Source organism: Globicephala melas, chromosome 1 (genome assembly GCF_963455315.2).
Source record: "Globicephala melas chromosome 1, mGloMel1.2, whole genome shotgun sequence".
NCBI classification, from domain to species: domain Eukaryota; kingdom Metazoa; phylum Chordata; class Mammalia; order Artiodactyla; family Delphinidae; genus Globicephala; species Globicephala melas.
This window is the reverse complement of record NC_083314.1, coordinates 73,378,563-73,400,488: the sequence shown is the minus strand read 5'-3', so window position 1 is coordinate 73,400,488 and position 21,926 is coordinate 73,378,563. Positions and strand designations below refer to the sequence as shown.

The 21,926-nt window shown below is 38.1% G+C and overlaps 1 protein-coding gene across 4 annotated transcripts in view; it reads right to left on the bottom strand.

Annotated features, from left to right (window-relative positions):
• The window catches only part of SPTA1 (spectrin alpha, erythrocytic 1), a 65,957-nt gene that overhangs the window by 3,454 nt on the left and 40,577 nt on the right, over positions 1-21,926 (bottom strand). The window contains exons 27-46 of one of the 4 annotated variants that reach the window (XM_060286426.1): positions 20,303-20,402; positions 19,991-20,188; positions 18,978-19,121; positions 18,340-18,443; positions 17,724-17,886; positions 17,330-17,461; positions 16,679-16,816; positions 16,389-16,493; positions 15,125-15,333; positions 13,838-13,958; positions 13,115-13,236; positions 12,487-12,619; positions 11,868-11,975; positions 10,951-11,113; positions 10,269-10,345; positions 7,504-7,713; positions 4,847-5,143; positions 3,907-4,019; positions 2,734-2,751; positions 2,213-2,264 (exon numbers count right to left, since the gene is read on the bottom strand). In XM_060286426.1, the coding sequence (XP_060142409.1) occupies positions 2,213-2,264; positions 2,734-2,751; positions 3,907-4,019; positions 4,847-5,143; positions 7,504-7,713; positions 10,269-10,345; positions 10,951-11,113; positions 11,868-11,975; positions 12,487-12,619; positions 13,115-13,236; positions 13,838-13,958; positions 15,125-15,333; positions 16,389-16,493; positions 16,679-16,816; positions 17,330-17,461; positions 17,724-17,886; positions 18,340-18,443; positions 18,978-19,121; positions 19,991-20,188; positions 20,303-20,402 (2,707 nt within the window). Of the gene's footprint in view, positions 1-2,212; positions 2,265-2,733; positions 2,780-3,906; positions 4,020-4,846; positions 5,144-7,503; positions 7,714-10,268; positions 10,346-10,950; positions 11,119-11,867; positions 11,976-12,486; positions 12,620-13,114; positions 13,237-13,837; positions 13,959-15,124; positions 15,334-16,388; positions 16,494-16,678; positions 16,817-17,329; positions 17,462-17,723; positions 17,887-18,339; positions 18,444-18,977; positions 19,122-19,990; positions 20,189-20,302; positions 20,403-21,926 lie in introns of all 4 variants that reach the window. The other 3 variants (XM_060286431.1, XM_030841872.2, XM_060286433.1) reach the window with 3 other exon arrangements.

The following is a 21,926-nucleotide window of genomic DNA, read 5'->3' as shown; positions in this document are numbered from 1 at the left end:
CCTCATTTATAAAGTGGTAGAAAGGTTAAATGACATGACTTCTATCATTCTGGTAATCTGTAATAGATAAATCTAAGTGTCAACAGTTATATACTGCAGATAAAGAAGGGTAGGATTTCCAGGATCCATGCTCCCAGTGATTTGCATCATGAATTATTTGCACTATTGATTGTGGTTGAGCTCTGAGGTCCACTTAAAATTCCCAGTGTTCACACTTCAGTCTCCTTCATTGGCTTGGACAGACTTCCACAAGACTCTTCTGTCATTCAGGCATATTATATGCCAAACATCTACATTTAGGTCATGTTTTCTGAACAGGGGAATGTCTTTTCCTAAAGAGGGGAGGAGTGAATTGGTTGTGATGAGGGGGTTAGTTGTGAAAACATATTAGATATTACAATGGTTTGTGGCCCTCCAAAAATCAATCCTGTCTGACAACATCTTTTTAGCATAAAGTTCTCTCATTAGGGATAAATTAGATTTAATTAGTTAAATTTTTATTCTGGTGGTGGGGGGAAAGAAAATAAGGTTAAGGTTAAAAACACTGTTCTAGCCAACTGCTTTTTTTTTTGACCATTTTATTTTATTTTTTTAAACATCTTTATTAGAGTATAATTGCTTTACAATGGTGTGTCAGTTTCTGCATTGTAACAAAGTGAATCAGTTATACATTTACATATGTCCCCATATCTTTTCCCTCTTGCATTTCCTTCCCTCCCACTCTCCCTATCCCACCCCTCTAGGTGGTCACAAAGCACTGAACTGATGTCCCTGTGCTATGCAGCTGCTTCCCACTAGCTACCTATTTTACATTTGGTAGTGTATATATGTCCATGCCACTCTCTCACTTTGTACCAGCTTACCCTTCGCCCTCCCCATATCCTCAAGTCCATTCTCTAGTAGGTCTGCATCTTTATTCCCGTCTTGTCCCTAGGTTCTTCTGACCATTTTCTTTCTTTCTTTCTTTTTTTTTAGATTCCATATATATGTGTTAGCATATGGTATTTGTTTTTCTCTTTCTGACTTACTTCACTCTGTATGACAGACTCTAGGTCCATCCACCTCACTACCTAAACTCAGTTTCGTTCCTCTTTATGGCTGAGTAATATTCCATTGTATATATGTGCCACATCTTCTATATCCATTCGTCTGTTGATGGACACTTAGGTTGCTTCCATGTCCTGGCTATTGTAAATAGAGCTGCAATGAACATTTTGGTACATGACTCTTTGAATTATGGTTTTCTCAGGGTATATGCCCAGTAGTGGGATTGCTGGGTCATATGGTAGTTCTATTTTTAGTTTTTTAAAGAACCTCCATACTGTTTTCCATAGTGGCTGTATCAATTTACATTCCCACCAACAGTGCAAGAGGGTGCCCTTTTCTCCACACCCTCTCCAGCATTTATTGTTTCTAGATTTTTTGATGATGGCCATTCTGACTGGTGTGAGATGATAACTCATTGTAGTTTTGATTTGCATTTCTCTAATGATTAATGATGTTGAGCATTCTTTCATGTGTTTGTTGTCAATCTGTATATCTTCTTTGGAGAAATGTCTATTTAGGTCTTCTGCCCATTTTTGGATTGGGTTGTTTGTTTTTTTGATATTGAGCTGCATGAGTTGCTTGTATGTTTTGGAGATTAATCCTTTGTCAGTTGCTTCATTTGCAAATATTTCCCCCCATTCTGAGAGTTTTCTTTTCGTCTTGTTTATGGTTTCCTTTGCTGTGCAAAAGCTTTGAAGTTTCATTAGGTCCCATTTGTTTATTTTTGTTTTTATTTCCATTTCTCTAGGAGGTGTAGCCCACTGCTTCACTCAATTATTAAGAGATCATCTAGATTCAACTTTATTTTCTTACCACATCAAATAATAACAGAAATTTGTCAATGTTACAAGTTGTATGCCAGGAGCTTTTGCATTTGTTCCCTTACTTAATCATTAGAGTAAGTCTATAATGTAGCTATTATTGACTCCATTGTATAGATACAGAAATTGAAGTTGAGATTTAAGCAAACTGACATCCATGTCCATGAAGTGGTGGCCAAAGGTTAGAATGCAAATTGTTGGCAGGGTTGACACCAGAGACTTAGGCTTTTGACTTTTGGGCCAGGGGACTTACCTAAAAGAATCACCAGTTTCCTTTGAGTAGTTTTTCTTGCACTCTTTGTAATTCCAGCAATGTTTAGAGCTAATGAATGAACATTACTTACTTTATTTGCTTCCAGCTGGGATTCTAGAGTTCCTGTTTCTTTCAGCAAAGATCTAGTTAAGAACCAGAGGAATACATTACTTATAATATCAGAGGTCAGTATTTTACACAAACAGACCAACTCAAAACCCCTACACTTCTATAGTTCTTCCAAGTTATATAGCTTTTCTGAAATGAATTTTCACAATGCCAAATTTTCACAAGACCAAACCCTCTCTGTTTATTGGCAACAAATGAAAAGGGAAGTAAGGCTCTCCCAGTTCTTCTCTGCCTACGAGAAAGCTTCCATACTTCCCTCCTAGTTATTATTCTCAAATATACCCTTAACCTAATGTAGGCAAGACTTCACCTAGTGGGGTGTAGGGCCAGAATGATATACACTTTGCTTCTCTTTCTTACCCCACATTTTACTTAGGGACCATCAGATTGCAATGGGATGAAGAAGCTTTAGTACTAAGGCCTCCTTAACTAATTCTTTCAGAATGATACAACAAAACAAACATGATAACATAAAATACTGACCCATCCAGAAAGTAATCCCTGGATATGGAGGTCCAGATCAGGAATCAGAAGAGAGAAAAGTGAAATCACATGTTAACATGGTTTACTTAAATGATCTTCTTTCTTCAGATTTATGATACATTCTAAATTCTTTGTACCTAGAAAGTATGAACCTGTTCCAGCCACTGTCCCCAAAATGTCCCCCACACTGAGAAGCTCAGAGCCTTCTGTGCATCTCTTTACTTTAGGATGAAGGGCTCAGGTGTCAGGTGATATGCTCAGTGTTGGGCACCTGCTGCCAGGGGAGGAGGGACCAAAACCAGAGGCAGAGGAGGGTGAGCTGTATATCCTCTGCCTTCCGTCAGATGTTTTATTTAGCCATGATACAGAATTTCTTTTTGTTCATTTTCTGACTTATCCTTGTCAATGGGTTTGTAGGAACAGTAGCATGGATTGCCTAAAACAACACTTTAACTCCATAATGCTGACCCACCTGCTGAATATAGTCTACCACCTTTGACCATTTACTCATTTATTATACCCTCTAAGTCTCCTCTTTTCCAAGCCATTTGCCCCAGAAGATGTGACAAATGTTATTTTCATGTATAGAACATTTTGCATTTAATAAAAGCAATTAGCATATATTATCTCTCTTGATTCTCTTCACTGTTTTAGTAGTCAAGCAACATAATAATTTCCTATGAAGTATTCACAGTGTACTCTGCTCTGGTTGTGCCAATAAATACATATGTGACCTTGATCAAGTCAATTTATCTACTGAACTTCTTTCCACATTTGGAAACAGTGGTAATAGGATCAGCTCTGTACAATTTTCAAGGTTGCTCTGAAAGTTGAGATAATGGATCATAGAAATACTTTGTAAAGTACAAAGGGGAAGGCAAACATAAGGGACTGTTACTATTTTTGGACTGTAATTATAGGCGAGAGGGAAAAAAAGTATCAAGGAGAGAATACAGAATGGGCAACGAGATGAAATTCTCATTTCTCAATTTTGCAATGATTGATTTAGAGTACATTCGATTCCAAATACAAAGCACAGACAGGATATGGTGATTTTAGGACAGCATAAATACTGTAAGAGTTCCCCTTCCTTCCCTCAGTTATGTATTTCATCCCTATAGTAAATGGAAAGTATAGTATAGGGATCATGAATTTGGGGGTATAACAGCACACCTGGTCTGCACGATCCAATCAAGGAAGGCACTGGCATTCTGTTCAAATTCTTGGCACATCTCAAAGTTCTTGACCTGTCTTGACTCTTCCTTTTCCAGCTCCTGCTCCCTTTCCTAAAACCCCAAATCACAGATAGTAATGTGCACATTGCAGGCCTTTCTTTGAATAAAATAACTGTTTCTGAGTCTCACCTGCACATCTTCCCTCTTCCAAATCTCACCTATCTTCCAATACTATTGCCTGTGTGCTTACTTTTCTTCCAGTCCATCTCTTCTCATCTCAGAAATGTGAAAGAAGCTTATGCAACTTCCCATAAGTACTTACAAGTGTTACCAAGCCCAGTAACAAATAAACTAGTAACAAAGGCAAATCTTTCTTCAACTCAAATTTTTTCCAGTTGAAATTTCATTTAAATGAACATAAACGTAGCTTTAAAGGAAAAGATAATGAGTTGCCAAATGAAATTGGTGATTTTATAGTGAAATTTTTCTTCGTAACCTTTTAAAATACTTTCCATAGCTTCAGTAATGAGCATTACTATATACAGACAAAAATTAAACACAAACACATTAAAAAGGCACTTTTGGAGATGTGTATAAAATAGAGAATGCCTTGGAGTATATATACTGTAAAGATATATACAAGCCTCATGAACTTCTCATAACCTATTTTTAGAGCCATCTCCTGGAGCTTGTGCTTGCTTCCTTGAATCACCACTCAACACCCAGATGCTTGAGACTCTAACCTATAGGGCGTAGGGCTATGCCTGTTGTGAACATATTTCCAAATTTTTTCTTAGATTGTCTCAGTGCATGACTGCTGTCCCAATATAATTATTAATAGTGTTCCTTTCTTTCTCAAAAGTCCCCAAACTTGGATATTATATCAAGTGATCATGCTCACTATAGCCAAAGGAACTCTCTGCTCTGCCCCAAGCTACCTTGACGATGTCAGATAGGTGATTCCAGATCCTTTCTAGCACCTCCACTGTTAACCACGTATAGGGACTAGAGGACACATTTAAGGCTTTAATCTGCTGGTCTAGCTCTAGCAAATAGTTGAAGTCTCCTTGGGTCCTTGTCAAGGAGGCCAAGAAGTCCTCATGGTCCTTCTTCAGCTGCTGAATTGCATCCAGTGAGATACAGCGCACAGGCTCTGACAGGTCCTCCTCAGCATTCTCACACCAGTTGTTGAAAGCTGAAGCCTTGTGTGCAAATTCCATGAATAGATCCTCGGCCTAGAGAGGAAAAAAAAAGACACCTCCATCTTTTCTGATAAAGCTCGTCAGCAGAAAACAAGACTGAGGATAAAAAAAATGACGGTCTTCAAATATTTTCAGGGCCAACACTCTAAGAGGGCAGAACTAAAACCAATGGAGACCATGTGATCAGATGGATGGACATGTAAATTCAAGGTACAAGCTCTGATCCTAGCATTTTCTCTTCTTCTTCCAACATTTACAAATGAAGTTGGATGACTTCTAGGATTATATTAGCTATAAGATTCCAAAAGTGGCAAGGGTAGATTGCAATGATAAGATTTCATGATTTCTTGTTCTGATGTCTATGTTCCAAGTCTACTTGGCACATAGTAAACATGCACAAATAAGTGTTAAATGAATGAATGGATAATTGATTGAATAAAAAGTATCAATTTGTGGGATAGGCATTTCTTCTTTCTCTCCTCTGATCTTCTGCAGACCACACTTCCTTGATGTCTGTTTGCATATACTGAGTACTCATCCTACCTTCCTTCTAAACCTTGTTCAAGGCTCATCTCATGCCTGAATCCCCTGCTTAAACCCATTTCCTACCCTCTAATCTGTATCCTTATCCATGCAATACTCTTTGGAGTTATTCATATGCTCTGAATAACTTTGAATTTCTAAATGAGAGAAATAGCATGGATTTTCCCAAACAGTAGGTAATAGAAAAGTTTTAGATACAAAATACATCACATAGGGACTTCCCTGTTGGCTCGGTGGTTAAGAACCTCCCTGTCAATGCAGGGGACACAGGTTTGAGCCCTGGTCCGGGAAGATCCCACATGCTGCAGAGCAACTAAGCCTGTGCGCCCCAGATACTGAGCCTGCACTCTAGAGCCTGTGAGCCACAACTACTGAAGCCCATGAACCTAGAGCCCATGCTCCACAACAAGAGAAGGCACCGCAATGAGAAGCCCGTGCACCACAACAAAGAGTAGCCCCCACTCGCCGCAACTAGAGAAAGCCCGTGCACAGCAATGAAGACCCAATGCAGCCAAAAGTAAATAAATAAATAAATTTATAACAAAAATTGAAATAAAATACATCATATATTTTGGGTCAGCAGATTGTACTTTCAAAGAGAGTTATGTTATACAGATATGAAAATAAGTTTTCATCTCCAAACATAGGGGTTAAAGAGGAGAAAATTGACCCAAATGGAAGGAGATTGCAAAGGTATTACACCATTACACCTTCTCTGTATTCATTTCAGCAATCTATACACTAAAATAGACCAAACACAGAGAAAACTAATATTGCCTCTACCCAAGAAGGACATGAAAACCTATAAATAATGTCATATTGTTTTCATAATATTATGTATCAACTGAATATTTTACAAAGATTTTAAAATCATAAAATAAAATAAAACTCTTTGCAGATTGAAAATTGAGTAAAATAGAATTAGAATGTGAAGTATCTTCTTATGTAGAATGTGTGTATGTACATATGTGTGTGTGTGTGTGTGTGTATATAGATATGGATATGCAGTTTTCCATTAATTGCTTTAACTTTTCACTTAAGATTAATTTCTGTAGGTTCCATGTCCTTCAATAGAGTAGAAATTAATTAAGGATCTGATTTTGTATTTGTGTGTTTTCTGATTCCTGTAACTCCCTACCTTAACTTGTTGCCAGGTACAATACTTCTTATGGTCTAGAAATACTAAGTAATTTCACTGACCATCTTGACTTCCTTTTACTATTAATATTTTTATCATCAACATCCAATACCTTAGCAGCCACCACTAGAAAAAACATTTTAAAACTTATATCCATATAGAACATGGTGGTTTATATTGCATTTTCAGATCTATTATCTCTTTTAATAGTAATAACATAGAAATAGCTATGATGGTGATATTACCTTATTTTATAAATAGAGAAATCAAGGTTCAGAAATGTTAAGTGACACATGCAAGGTCCCCTAGCTAGGAAAGATGAGAACACAAGTTATACTTGTCTAATATTCCTTTTATTTGAGTTAGCAAAAAAGACAAGGACAACCTTGACTCCTACATGCCAGTATTAGTTCTTCCATACAGTAAGATCTTCTATCCCTTGTCTCACCTACCTGTTTCCATTATATGTACCTGGCTTCCATCATAAGTCAGATGGATAACTGATAAATCAGTCAAAAAAATACTCCCTATCAATCTAAAAAAATGAATTACTTCTTGCTCATAAGAATGTCTTCCTGATTCTTTGCAATGTACTCACTTAAATGTCTATAATATTCAAACACGGTTTCCAGTATCTATTTCTGGATTTCATGGCTAAGGTACAGATAATTGAGGCCTGATGGTGGTTCACCATTTTTTTTTTTTTTTTTACCTTCTGTAGGGGCAGCTGTTTTTTCAGCAATTCCTGTCTGTGGGCTTCAGAAGCTTCCAGCAGCTGTTCCCAGAGCCTCAGCAGGGCAGCATGGCGCTCCTTAATGGCTTCAGTCTGGCTGTGCTCAGCAGCCACCAGTTGGTCCTTCAGGTCAGTTATCTCAGACAGTCTTTCTTGCTGGAAGCTCTGCAGACTGGCATGCAGTGTGTCCTGAGAAAGACCCATAGAGAAGCTGTGAACAGAAAAATAATGCAGATTCCAAGGGGTCATTCATACCTGGGTTCCACCAGATTGGACCTATACAAGAGTTTAGAGTGATGCCCAAGGAAAATGAAATAGGACTTAGAGACGTTTGTAAACATTTGGGATTGGAATTATAGTTAAATTCCAGTGTTTTAAATTGGATTTTAGATTAGGTACAAAATTAATATTAAGGGAGTATTGGAGCATGATGTGATAGTCCAAATCAAAACTAAATTCTTCTTAAGGCTCATATTCTAAGACTCTTTTATATCACTTATTAGATTTTGCAGTCTAATTAGCACTAGACATTGTGGGAGTATGCAAACTAACAAAAGACCTTATACAGGTGCCAGTTATACAAATGATTGTGTGTGTGTGCATGTGTGTATGCAAATGATATCAGAATCACAAAATTCAGGATGTTCCACTTCCAGCTTTAACAGGGTGGTATGTATTTGACCAATTCTCCCTTTGAGAACAACTGTTAATGCTGGATAAAAGTACAAAAAATCAGCTGTTTGAAAGGGATCAGAATGTAACTCAGGTAGCTATAACTTGAGGGATCAAAATTCCAGGGAGAAGGAAATAGTAGCAAACTAAGAGTAATACTCTCTGTCACTTTCTCCTTTGAAGTATAAGCTGTACAGGGTGAGGTAGTGGAGGAAGCAGATGTTCAGATCTTTTGATCATCTCATGGAACTAAAGGGACAAAAATTGGAGTTCTGGGAAACTGGGGCATCCACGGTTTAAGAAAATCATGAAAAGGGAGCTGCAGAAAAGGAGACTCAATAATCTCCCTGTATGTCCCCATCAGGGTATTTATAGATTTCTAAACACAAGTCCTAGAAGTCAAGCAGAAAACAGTAGCTAAGAATGTAGAATCTAAAATCTAAAGAATCTAAAATGTAAGAATTTTCTGCAGTCACACAGTGCTGTGATCAGGACACATCAAGTAGGAGCAGACTTAGTGAAAGAGGTTTAGTTGAAACCTCTAAAGTCCCTAGGTTTAAGAGCAAACTGAAAAAGGCTAGTCCTCAGGAAAACTGAAATCACATCTTGAATCATTACTGAAAAAAGTGGGGTTGGATAGGGGATAGGGGAGGGGAGGTGTTAAATTATAGCTTTAAATAAAACTCATGAATTAATTACTTTAAATGTAAATGGATTTACTACTCCATTAAATTCATCAATAGATAATAAATCAAACTCATCTATATTATATTTATAAAAGATGCATCTAAGACATACAGACACTCTGCACTTCTATGTTCATTGCAACATTATTCTCAGTAACCAAGATACAGAAGCAAACTAAGTGCCTGTCAACAGAACAATAGATAAAGAAGGTATGTGATATACACATATGGAATATTATTCAGTCAGGAGGAAGAAGGAAATCTTGCTGTGTGCAACAACTTGGATGAAACTTGAGGGCATTATGCTAAGTGAAATAAGTGTCAGAGAGAAAGACAAATACTGTATAATGTTACTTACATGTGGAATCTAAAAAAGCCAAACTTAGAGAAACAGCCAAACTTAGAGTACATTGGTGGTTGCCAGGGGCTGGGAGGTGAAGGAAATGGGGAGAAATTGGTCAAAGGGAACAAACTTCCATTTATAAGATTAACAAGTGCTGGAGACCAAAGCACAGCATGGTGATTATAGCTAATATTTCTGTATTATGTACTTTAAAGTTGTTAAGAGAGTAGATCTTAAATGTTCTCACCTTAAGAAAGAAATGGTAATTATGTCACAGGATGAAGGTGTTAGCTAATGCTACAGTGGTAACCATTTTACAATTTATAAATGTACCAAATCAACAACAAAAACAAAAAATATAAAGGCATAGAAATATTTTTTAAAGGGTTGGAAATAGATATACATTGCAAATAGTAAACAAAAGAAAATTGGTATCGTATACTAATATATGAAAAAAAATTTAAGAAGTGTTAAAAAAAGTGTTATTGGAGAGAAAGAGAAACTTTTCATAATTAAAAGAATCAATTCATCAAGATTATTTCATAATTCTAAATGTCAACACAACTTTTAACCTAGCTTTAAAATATATAAAATAAAATATTTAAATAACATAAGTAACAAAATCTGATAGGTAATATAAATTATTGCAAAATACACATTCTTTTCAATTGTACAAAGACTATTCACCAAAAGAGTGAATAAAATTTTTTTTAAATTTAAAAAAATCAAGTAATATGAAATGAAGTTAAAAAATAATAAAGATATAAAAAGATATTAATGGAATATAGTACAAAGATACAACAGAGAAAAATTATATAGCCAAAAATTTGTTCTCTAATAAAAATGAACACCTATTGGCAAGACTGATGAGGGAGAGAAAACTAGCAAATTATCTCTATCACGAAGGAAAGGGGAACAATATTACAGGTCCTACAGACAATAAAACCACAAATTTAGGAATGAAATAATCCTGTGTGAAGCTTCTGTGTGATATGGGTCTTGGACTTCACAGGCATCTATCAACAAGGCAACCCTGCTCTCACCTGCTTTGCCAGGAGAGTGAGGAAGGCAGCGAGGTCTGCACCATTGCCATTGGTCTTCAGGCTTGTTTCTTTCTCAGCTGAAGAGCAAAGATAATTAATAAGAAGGGAAATAGAGTTGGTCTTGTACCAGCTGTGGTAAGGAGAAAAGGAATATTTACTATAGGCCACAAGAGAGCCTCCTGACTCTCAAAACAGATGATTCATTAGAATATGGGGGGTGTAGGGTCCAGTGAATTGCTTTTCTAGACTTATGCAGGATAAAACTGACTGAAACAGAGCTGGAGCCAAGAGGACTTTTGAATGTTTCATAAGGAAAACTGCAGACTAGAGATAAATTATAAGTAAATCAAACACAGAGTTTATTGCCTAGAATGTTTTGCCATGGCCCTATCTTGCTGAATATCACATGTGAAATCACCAGTTTCCAAAAAAAGATGTTCTCTGGAATTATAGTACTTAGTTATCCCCTCAGCATGTGTCTCTGTGTGTTTGTGTGTGTGGGGGGCATGTGTGTGTTTGCACGTGTGTGAATGTAATTGTAATTGTGTCCAGGCGGGATAGGAGTGAGTAATGAAGGGAGCATCTTTCTTCCCATGGTAAGCAACAGAGCCCCAGGATCCATTCTATAAATGGAATTATTGGCGTTTCTCAAACCTAAGACCCTGGCCCTCACACGTCATACCTATCCAGGCCTCAACCACATCAGCCTTCCAGTTGAACTGCTGAAAGTCATAATCATCTTCTAGTTGTAACTTCCAAGCAGCCATTGCCTTGGCCAGAGAAGGGGTCTTTTCTTTTAGAGCCTCTATCTTGGTAGAAATCTTCTCTTTATGCTGACTTTCCTCCTGTAACACCAAGGTCGAAAGGAGGAGAGACAGATATACTGATGAGTGTCCAGGGCCAGAAATGTGAATTCTTTAGTATTATTAAAAAGCTCTCATCTCTCCCATTCCAAATATATAGCTACTCTCTTCTAGATCTAGTGAAATTATTCTATTATTCACCTATAATAGAATAATATCTATTCCACCCAGATGATTATTTCTACCCCAGCATTTGGACAATCTTCTCATGTTTGTCCATATAAGTGTGATCTTCTTAGTTGGCATAAGCATCTCGAATGTACAGAGTCATCTCTGTTTAGCATTCTTTTGTATTCTTTAGGATTCAGCATTTAGATCACTGAGCCTCTGTTAAAACAGGCAGTTAAACAAAACAATCGTTCTCAAATTACAAAGAGGTTTCAGTGGGGTCCTCATCTCTAGAGGCATGCAAAGAAATTTCTTCACATTCTTAAAATACTCTATGACCAAAGCAAGTCACGTATAATATATTTTTAAAGTCCGTATTCTGCAGAGGATAAGAGTAAGAGTGTCAACAAATGATTTTTTTAAAAATCTAAAAAGTGTACCTATAAGAACTTGAAAAACAAAACTTCCAGAAAACAGAAATTGAATAAAAAATTATTTACTGAAAAATAACAAAAAGCCAGCTTAGAAGAGATTATCAGTGGTCTATGTTTGATTTTAGCACTGCTCATGATTCTATATTTGGGCCAATCCCTTTTTGAAAATCCTGTTTTGACCCGGAACCCCTAGCGCAGTTCACCTTGCTCAGGATGTCTTCTCCTTGAGCACGCACATTTTGCACTCGGATCTCATGGACTGCGAAGTCATTCTCCAAAGCTTCGAGTTTCTTTAGCAAGCTCTGTGTAAATGAGTCAGTGAGAATCAAAACTTCCAAGACTAGACAATCTATCCCACTTACATTCTGATTCCTTTTGATGCCATTCACCAGGGATGATTCAACTCAACTGGCAGACTAGATGAGTGTCCCCTTACTCCTGCATAGCTCCACTAAATTCCTCTCCCCAAACTCTTCACTTGCCAGAAAGACAATCTTACCAGAAAAAGAGCCAAAGGAATACAAGTGACATTGTTTCTAACTTACCATGTGACCTTAGACTTTTCTGGATTTGGGAATGAGTGTTGATCAAGGTAGTACATAAGGATTTCCCCACATTGAAATTTACGTAATTCTAGGAAACATTCCATCTAGTGGAAAAATATTAAGTATCAAGAACATCGTATACTAAGAACTGACCTGAAAGTTTTCTTCTTCCACCAGAAGAAAGATTCTAATTTTACAGATGAAAATGTTGACTACTTAAGAAAAGATTCAAAGAGAAGAAAATTGATCCATTCAGCCTGTTACTCACCTGAGTAGCAGCCAAAGTGTCTCCAGAATCCCCTTGGGTAACCATAGCTTCCTTTTCACTGATCCAAGCTTCCTCCTCCTCAGCATTCGCCATGAATTCCAAGTATTCTAGGGACTCTCCCAACCGAATCCCTCTGTAAGAGGAAAGCAAACCCCAATAGATAAGAAAAAACTAGTAAGCAGTGGGAATGTAGCAGAGTGGAACTATCTTGTAAGATTTTAATTGGCTATAGGACTATATGGTTATAAGGGAGAAAAATATCCCTTCATTCTTTTATTACTAAGCACTGCATGTAATGTTAAAACTGGGGAGATGTATAAAGTAAAACGGGGATGTGGGGGATAACGTGGTATGAAGGATAACACATGTAGGGCAACAATGATAAAAGACAGCAGCTGCAAGTAAGCACAAGAATAGAGGTATATTCAGAACACAGAGGCAGTGTCACTTCTGCCTGGGGTACATGGGGAAAGCTTCATGGAAGACTTGGCATTTGAGCAGGCACTTAGAAATTAGACAGAGATTGGTAGCTGGGGAGAAATGCTGAGCAAGCACTTAAATATCTTCTCCATACCAACCGAATACCTGCAATCCAAGAAGAGAATTGGGCCTCATAGCCCCAACTCACCGAGCCTTGGTCAACTCTTTGAGCTGGTCCCAGTGTTGAACAAACTGATCCAGCCTCTCCCGGATCTCCTCTCGCCCCACGGCAGCCTTGTCTCCCAGCCTCTCCGCCATATCCAGCACATTCTGAAGAACACACCCCCTCCATGTCACATTACCCCGCAACCTCTCCCCATTTATCCACAGTTTCCCGGCAAAAAGTGTCTAGCCCTTCACACCCTCTGGCTCTTTTACATACTGGAGGTACTCGAGGTGGTCCTGACAATCCTGGGAGAATGAAGGAAGCTGCAGTAAGATCTAGCAAGCTAAACGTTGCCACGTATTCGAAAAAATACCTTGACGTTTGCATGAGGCTACTTTCCAGGATCTTCTTTATGCATTATTCGTGGTCACAGGGTGACCCTGTTGCCAAGCCAAGACTCAGGGCTGCCCTCTTTCCATATGGCTCAGCTCAGGTACAGATTTTCCAGATGTCCCAAACTGTAACCTAATTGTCAGCAATTGTGCCCTGGACTAAAAGTGCTCCTTCCATGGAAGAGCATGAGTTTCCATGCAGATTCTTCTATTCATAGGAGACAAAATGTGGAGGAGAACACTTGTGAACTCTACGACTAACTCTCTATGTGACCTTGGCATGCCACCTTCACTTTTTGTAGCCTCAACCCATTTATCCATAACATGGACTACTATTAGATTATCCCAGTCTTTTCAGGTTTCATATTCCTACCTGGATGATGGGTTCATGTGCCACCAACTCCCCTTCTAGGCGTTTGTGCTTCTTCAGTAAGTTCTGAACCCCCTGCAGATCCCTCCCATAATCCTGGGATCGCACTCGTACCAACTTCTCCCTAAGACCAAGGAAAAAACAAAAAATATAGACTTTAGACATCTGAGGTCATCCTAAAATGAAGGTTTTCTAAGAGTGTGTGTTTGGCTGGGGGTGGGGTGGGGGTAAATTCTGGAACACGGTGGTGTCATTAATCACAAAGTTAATTAGAGGCAGAGGCTTTCAGCAAAATATCTGACTGATGGCAATACAAGTTAAAATAACATACTGATCTCTACCATATGCATAGCCGTAACAGCCTTCCCATTACTTCCTTTGCCTGTCTATGTGTGCATATTCTCCATAACTTACAGTAATGTTTCTCTTTCAAAAAATGTGAAAATTAGAGACACACACACCTACATATATACATATACAAACATATATGCATATATGACCTTTGTCATTTTTGTCTATTAATATCAGTAACTAATTTAGGTAAAATAGGTATAAAGAGGGACATTATAGGAATCATGGCCGTTGGATAGGTTCTGAGCGTAAAATGTTTGTATATCACCATGAAGCATGGTAAAAGACATCGTAGACAAGATTATATCATCTTACTATTTCTAAAAAGGTTCAAAAATATCCTACTAGTTGCCCTATGCACATTTTTTTCCTCTAATTCATTGATTACAAGTAAGAATCAGCAGGTTTGTAGAAGAGGAACATGATGAGGCAGGGTGGAAGTAGGGCAAATAATTTAATTTCTAAGATTTTCCAATCACATTTTTTATAACAAAAGTAGAATTAGCAATAATACCATAGCAGGTACTATGTAACATTTTATGCCAGTGTCAAGTTCAGTGGCGTATTACAATAGATACACAATATACAGAAAGAATCATGACAAAGATCTCATCAGTCTGGTAAGTTGTAAATGCTCAGCTGTCTCATTCAGAATGAGCATTACACATTCTTTCCAAAAAAATATATACAGTTTCTTAATTTTCCTCCCAGAATGTATATGAACTGCTCCCCACTCCCTCCATGCCTGTCTCCCTCTGCCTGCGTACAGTGAAAAAATTTGAAACCAATGTTCATTTCAGGCTAAGGCAGACATGATTAAGAAATAATGCGAACTGCAAGAAGCAACTATGTATTTCATTTCAGCATCAAATAAGAACATGTTTGGTGGATTATCTATTTTCTTGGACTAGCCATGCAATGTGAGCTGGCAGTACATACTCTATCCAGAATTCTTCATTGTCTAGGTCCTGGAAGAACTGGAACAAGGCATAGGCCTCTTTCAGTTCCTCATGGTGTTCAGCTGCCAATTTCTGGACATTCAGGAAGCGCTCGTTGACATTATCCCTTTTCTCCACAATCTGGTCAGTATTGAAAGTCCCGCTGGAGATGAGATCTTCAGCCAACGTATTCAGGTCCTTGAGTGCATCCTAGAAAGCCCAAGTGTCCTCAGTGAATAGTATAGTATAGGTATTAAGTAGACCCTGGACTTTAACCACTACTAGTTCAAGTTCAAAGACTGGGTCAAATAGATCATTTTTGAAGATAATGAATTTGACCTTATGCTCTTTTAACTCAGTTTGGATAAGGGCAAGACCAGAGGCAATAATGGATAGCATGGCTACATTATTCGAACTATACATTTGGCCTTCTGATGTTTTCCCCTGTATTTTCTTCCTCTCCCGATATGGAAAATAAGACCTTGGTGAACAATGCTGTGTCTCCGCAGAACTATCTTTTCACAGTGCAGAATATGACATAGATTGATGGATTGAAATATTCAAGAAGAAGCTACTCTATTGGTAATATTCTTAGGCTGGTCCCACCCAGAACACAGCCTTCTGTGTCTCTTTGCATTCTAAGTCTGCCGTCTAGTGATGTCACAGGGAATATCATCAAGTCCTGAAACTGAACTTAGAAAGCCTTTGACTTCTTGCCCTTTCTGTGGGTATCTGTGTTACCCAATAAAACCGATAATATAAAATGCTCCAGTGTGAAATGAACACCTGTCTGAATGTTTATTACAGCTCTCAGGACACATCTATGCTTGATATTAGGATACAACTGGAATGCTCCAAAGAATTTTCAGAGTGTATTTATAGTTCAACTCCACAGCATGTGTCCCCTATTTTTTTTTTTTTTTCAGTTGTTCTGTAAAATAAAATTCTATTTTCTCTCAAAGACCAGATCAGATATTCAGCTTTGGAAGAGAGTGAGTTTATATACATAGGTCATTAAAAAGTAAACAAGATCATTTTTAGGATCTACTTCTTGGAGTCTTAGAATCTATTCAATATAATTTAATGAAAATAGGTTAATGGCTCTGAAGCCCATGGACTTGACCTGATTATAATGACTGATGGATGAGAACACTAAGTTCAGTTTTGCAAGCCTATGTTCTCAAATGGACTCCTAAGACAGGAGAGAGAAAAGTCACAAACATTTCCATTCTGGCCAGAGGAGTGGGATTCCAACACTACTTAACCTTTCGGGCCAACATCTCTGTTTCCAATAGCTGATGCTTCTTTAGCAAGTTTCCTGCCGAAGCCAAATCCCTGGCGTGATCTTTCATGGACAGCAGTGTCTCTGCCTGGGAATGGAAGGATAAACAAATAAAGCTGTCAGACGCAAGCTGTCTTTAAAGAGACCTAGATTAGCAAATACATCCCCCAACTTTTCCCAAGAAGAGTCAAGGAAATTGTTCATGCAAAAGTCTGTTTATCTGACAAGTATTTATTAAGATCCCATGCCCACACCATTTCCAGGTATAATTACCTCTGAGAGCCAGAACTCAAAGTCCCGGATGCCTGTGTTGAACCTCTGCTGGCGACTAGCTTCGTTGAGCTTCTGTCCTTTGTCAATTGTTCTCTCAAACAAGTAGTCCCAGTTTTTCTCCAACTCTTCTACTTGACCCTAGCCTCCCAAAATTGAGTGGTCATTATGGTGTCTAGGGTCCTGTGACAACTTGAAAGGATAATGTAGGGAGGCTCTGGAGTTAGGGTCTAGTCAAAATCTGCCAGTACTGGAATCTTATATATTGATATTTTAAATCAGTTATGCTGGTTTAAATCTGAGAAAGCAACGGGAGGTGTTAGAAGAAATTTTGAATAAAGGGTCATGGGCTGATTACGGAGGCTGATGCCTAAATATCAAAGCTCTTGGTAGTAGGGATAGAAAATATAAGGCAAGCATGATAACACATAGGAATTAAGTCTAAAGCTTTCTTGGAGGTCAAGGTACTGAGTATGATGGAAGTCATAAGGTCTGAGCATCACTCTTTTCCTCCTCCCTTGTGCAACAATCAAAGGGAAGACAATTAACTATGAAACATATTCCATATCCCTAAACATGAAAACATTGAAAGAGTATAAAAGATTTCTCTTCGTGTGCCTTTGTAGCCCAAAACCCATTGTGAGCAGGACCTACCTTCATGGTCTCTTCATTGCCATCACATGCCCTCCTCTCAATCAGAGTGTTCCCCAAGGTGATGACTCCTTTCACCTGCTCAGCTCGGCCATAGACCTCATTTTCAAAGGTCTTGTGCTTCAGATATTTTCTCTGAAGGGAAAGCAGAAACTAAATTACCACCTAATTTAGGAAGCAAGATGAGATAAATTCTGTCTAAAAGGAAGAGTTAACATTTCTATCATAACCAAGGTGATGATAACTTCTGAAGAACTCACTCCACATTAGACTCAGAAGTCCCTGAAGGCAGTGACAGTGCTCTGAACAGTAAGGAAGTGTTCAGTATCACAAGGTGACCATTCATCCAACCATCTGAGTATGTTGAAGTTTTCCAAGATTCTTATCTTGAACTTGCCTGAATGTTGGTGGGGTCTTTGTAAGATTCATCACAGGCTATGGGCAGCATCTCACTGATCCATTCTTCTTGGTCCTTGAGGTCATGGTAGAATTGTTTTAGGTCAGCATAGTCTCCAAGTTTCGTTCGCTCAGCAATCAGCTGTTCTTTGAGAGTCTTCCATCTGGAAGTCAGGGCTAGATTACTCTCTGTCCTCTACCCTTCCACCAAGCTTTGATGCCATATTCATGAATCTTCTTATTAGCTTACCTGCCCTTTCTCCTCTCATTATTTATATATTTATATGTCATATATATAAACATAGTTATATATTATTTATTCATATATTTCCTTATGTATTACATATTATATTATATATTATTATATATTCATATGTTATATATAACACAGTCTCATTATTTTCAGATATAAAATAAAGTGATTAAGTCAGGTAATTTCTAAGGTAACTTCCAAGTCTTTCATTTTATGAGTCTAGATCAGAACATTTCCCAAATTTTCAAGATAGTTTTAGGCATTTAGAAATGAGAACTCAGTGTTACCACCATCCTCAATGTTAACAAAGAGGCCACTTTGCTACATCTACCTATAACTCACAAAACAATTGCTCGGGTCTGACCTGTCTAGTACCCGTTGGCGCCGAGCAGCAATCTCTTCCTGGGCATAGTGGTCATCAGCTATGAGCTGCTCAGCAAAAAGTTCTAGTTCAGTGATCTTCTTTTCCTAGATAAAAGAAAGAGAAAAGCCCAGATACATGGAAATTAGGCCCTTCATGCAATCCCAGACTCCCTCCTAGAAAAGGTCGGTGATATCTTTGTGGCTTCACAAAGGGAAACAAAACCAAGGCCAAAAGGTAAATGCCTTATGGGGAGGTGGGTTTTAACTCAACAAGAGGAGAAACAATAATGATACTGAAATGAGCTACTTCCCATCTCAGTATGGTGCTGAGTTCCCTATAGAAGAGACACTTCCCATGGCCATTGTAGAAGATGATTCCCACATTGGATGGGGTGTTAGGCAGTATATAAAATAGCTTCCAATTTTAAAAGTCAAGTTTTAAAAAGCTGGATTTAAAGTAAAAAGTCCAGTGTCCCATGCGACTTGGCTAAGACTAAGCCACCATGTGCCCTGCCTACTTCAAAGTTTTCTCTAAGAATCAGATGGGAATTAAAATAAGTATAAACCACAAACATGTGTAGAATTTCTGTTATTATTACTAATAGCTATTATTGGAGTTCTTATGTTAGTTGTTATTACCTGGGCAGTGATTGCTTTGTCCAAATCGTCACGTTTCTTCATCAAGGCCTCCAGACTGTCTAAGGAACCCTTATCATCTGACCTTAGGTAATTCTCACGTACCACCATCCAGCTCTCAGCCTGATCACAGTTCCCTCGGAAAAACTATGGGGAATAAAGTTGAATGTATATGATATATTCATTCCAGGTGAACAGAGGAAATTATCTCCCCAGTCTCCTGTGATATTGATATAAGGGACCCTGTAAGGTGTGCCAATATTCTTCCAAGAAACATTTATACCATAAATCTTAGATATACTGGACCTTTTACTCTTCCCTGAAAACATGTTTTATGTTCTCATATAAGCTATACTCTCATATAAGTATATATGAGCTATATATCTCTATATATCTCATATAAGCTATACTCCATCCTTGGAGTATAGGAAATACTCTCACTATTTCCCATATCCTATACATAAATACTGGCTGGTTATTTCTTTAAGACTCTGGTAAACACTATTTTTCAGGGTAACCTGTGACACTCTCACTCCCTTCCCTCAAAAGCGTTAATCACTCCATCTGCCATAATCTCAAAACACTCATACATTTTATCAGTAATTATCTTACTGTAAGAGAATGATCTGCCTACGTGTCTAATTTCATTACTTTTAGGAAAGGGACACTATCTTACTAATCTTTGTGTTCCCAGGGCCCTGCATACAGTAGGTTCTCAATAAAACACAATCAATCAAACCTTCAATCAATCAATAAAGTATAATCACCCAATTTTATGCCCCCATGCCCTGGGACTGACCCCTATTTTGTTTGGCTTTTTTAACAGGAATAAGGAGTAAAGAACCCCACAATGAACAGTCTACAGAGCAGGAAATACAATGTCAAATAATCAAGAGATGCCCTTATGCTTTCACCATGGAAATCCAGTGAAATAAGCACCTGTATTAACCACATAAAATTGCATAGATTAAACAGAGTGCAGCTAATCCTGCCTAATGATTGGGAATTTGCAGTACCTGCAATTCAAGACACTGATCTAGCATCTTCTTGCGTTGTTCCCAAGCTTTCTCCAACTCATCTCTCTCTAGTTTGACAGCTTGAAGTTCTTCTTCAATTTTAGGGCTGGCACGGTGCCCACTGCTTATAAGATCTGTACCGAAGTCTTCTAAGGCTTGGAAGGTGGGAGCCTCGGCCTCCATTTCAGCAAGATGCTCCTGTGGCAAAAAGGGGGCAGAGACTGGTGAGGCCAGTCACATCTCACCAAAGTTGTAAAATGAGGGAAGGTCGTAAGGTCATGTGATCAGGGACTACGGCTTTTGTAACCGTACCTGGTGTCGCTCTATCATGATCTCTGTGCCAGTTAAATCCTCAGCTAGCTCCTGGGATGATACCATGCCACCAATGCCACTGAGCCAATTCTGTTGGTCCCTAGAGAAAGAGACATATTGACAAGAGAACCTTGTAACTTGCTATAGAACTGTCCGTCCTTGGGCTTTTTCTCCTCTAGAAAACATTTCCATATCAGTATTTTCTATCAAGTTTATATACTTCACAAATTTTAGACTTGTTGTTTTCACTTTATAACTTAATAATAGCATTCCCTTGCCTTTGAAATTTTCTTCACTTATTATCTCTTTTGATTCTTGCAATAATTTTGTGTAGAATTCTGGGAATTCTTTTCTTTCCATTTTGGAGATGCAGAAGTTGGCCTAGAGAATGTAAGCAATTTGCCCATGTGCTAAAACTAAAAGCAGACATCTGGAGTAGAACCCAGACACTGGAATCCTGGACTGGTACATATTCCATTACTCCTAACAAGTCCTGTTCCTTTAAAGTGGATAGATCTTGGGTTTAAAGATCTATTTTAGTATAGAATCTCAGGGAAGGCATGTCTTTCTTCTTACTTTTATTCCCAATAGAATCCAGTACATGATTCTGTCCAACACATACACACACATAGCACCCCCACCCCCTACTCCTGTGCTATTGACTAAATCAGGGCCATTTCCCACTCTTTTAGCAGTCAAGAAATTAGGCAAGGAGAGCTCAAGTCCATCTGCTCCAGATGGTAAATGTCAAATAATAATGCACTGACTTAAAAAACTATATATGATGGTCAGATTAAGCGTCTCATGAAGAATGCCCTTGCTCTTGTTTGCTAAACAGGAATCAGTAGCTTTAGGACAAAATGGTCTCTTCTTTTGTAAACTTATTTATTCACTTATTTAAACAATTAAGTTTTATTGGGTGTTTACTACGCACCAAACATTGTGAAAGAGATATATTTGTGCCTTCCAGAAGCTCACACTTTATATTGAAAGAAGAAAAAAAAAAAGCAAACAAAACATAGACACTAATACATGTTTTTAAAAAGTACTAAAAAGCAAGACTGTCCTAAAGAGATAAAATAAGGTGTTAGAGTTGCTCTGAGGGTGGGGATATTACTTTTGAAATATTGAAGAGTAAGACTTCATAAAGAGAAAGGGGAAGCATTTAACTTGGAATCTTAATTACAGGTAGAACCTATATATACAGAGATAGATGAGCATATATATGATTTTGGGGAAAGAGTATGGATGCTACTTATTTATACTGTATGAAAAACTATAGCTTTCCAGAGACCCTGAATTGGGGAGGGGTTTGCCAAGGGCAACTGCAATCATTTGCCAAAGTTGCCCCCTTTTTTCTTCAAAAGTGTTTCATTGCAAACTACTACTTCCTGAACCCTCAATTCTAAATGATCCTCTCAGCAGACTGATATGATGGGCACAATGTGAGAACTGTTCCACAGATAAAGTGCATATTTGCTAAAACGTGATAGTATCTAAAGTCTTTAGCAAGGCAGTGAAACTTCTCCAGGACTTAATTTTAACATTTCTGAGTTCATCTCTTGCTAGTTCTCCTTACCTCTGTGACATACAAAACCCAGGCTCTAGCTGTCCCCACATCATG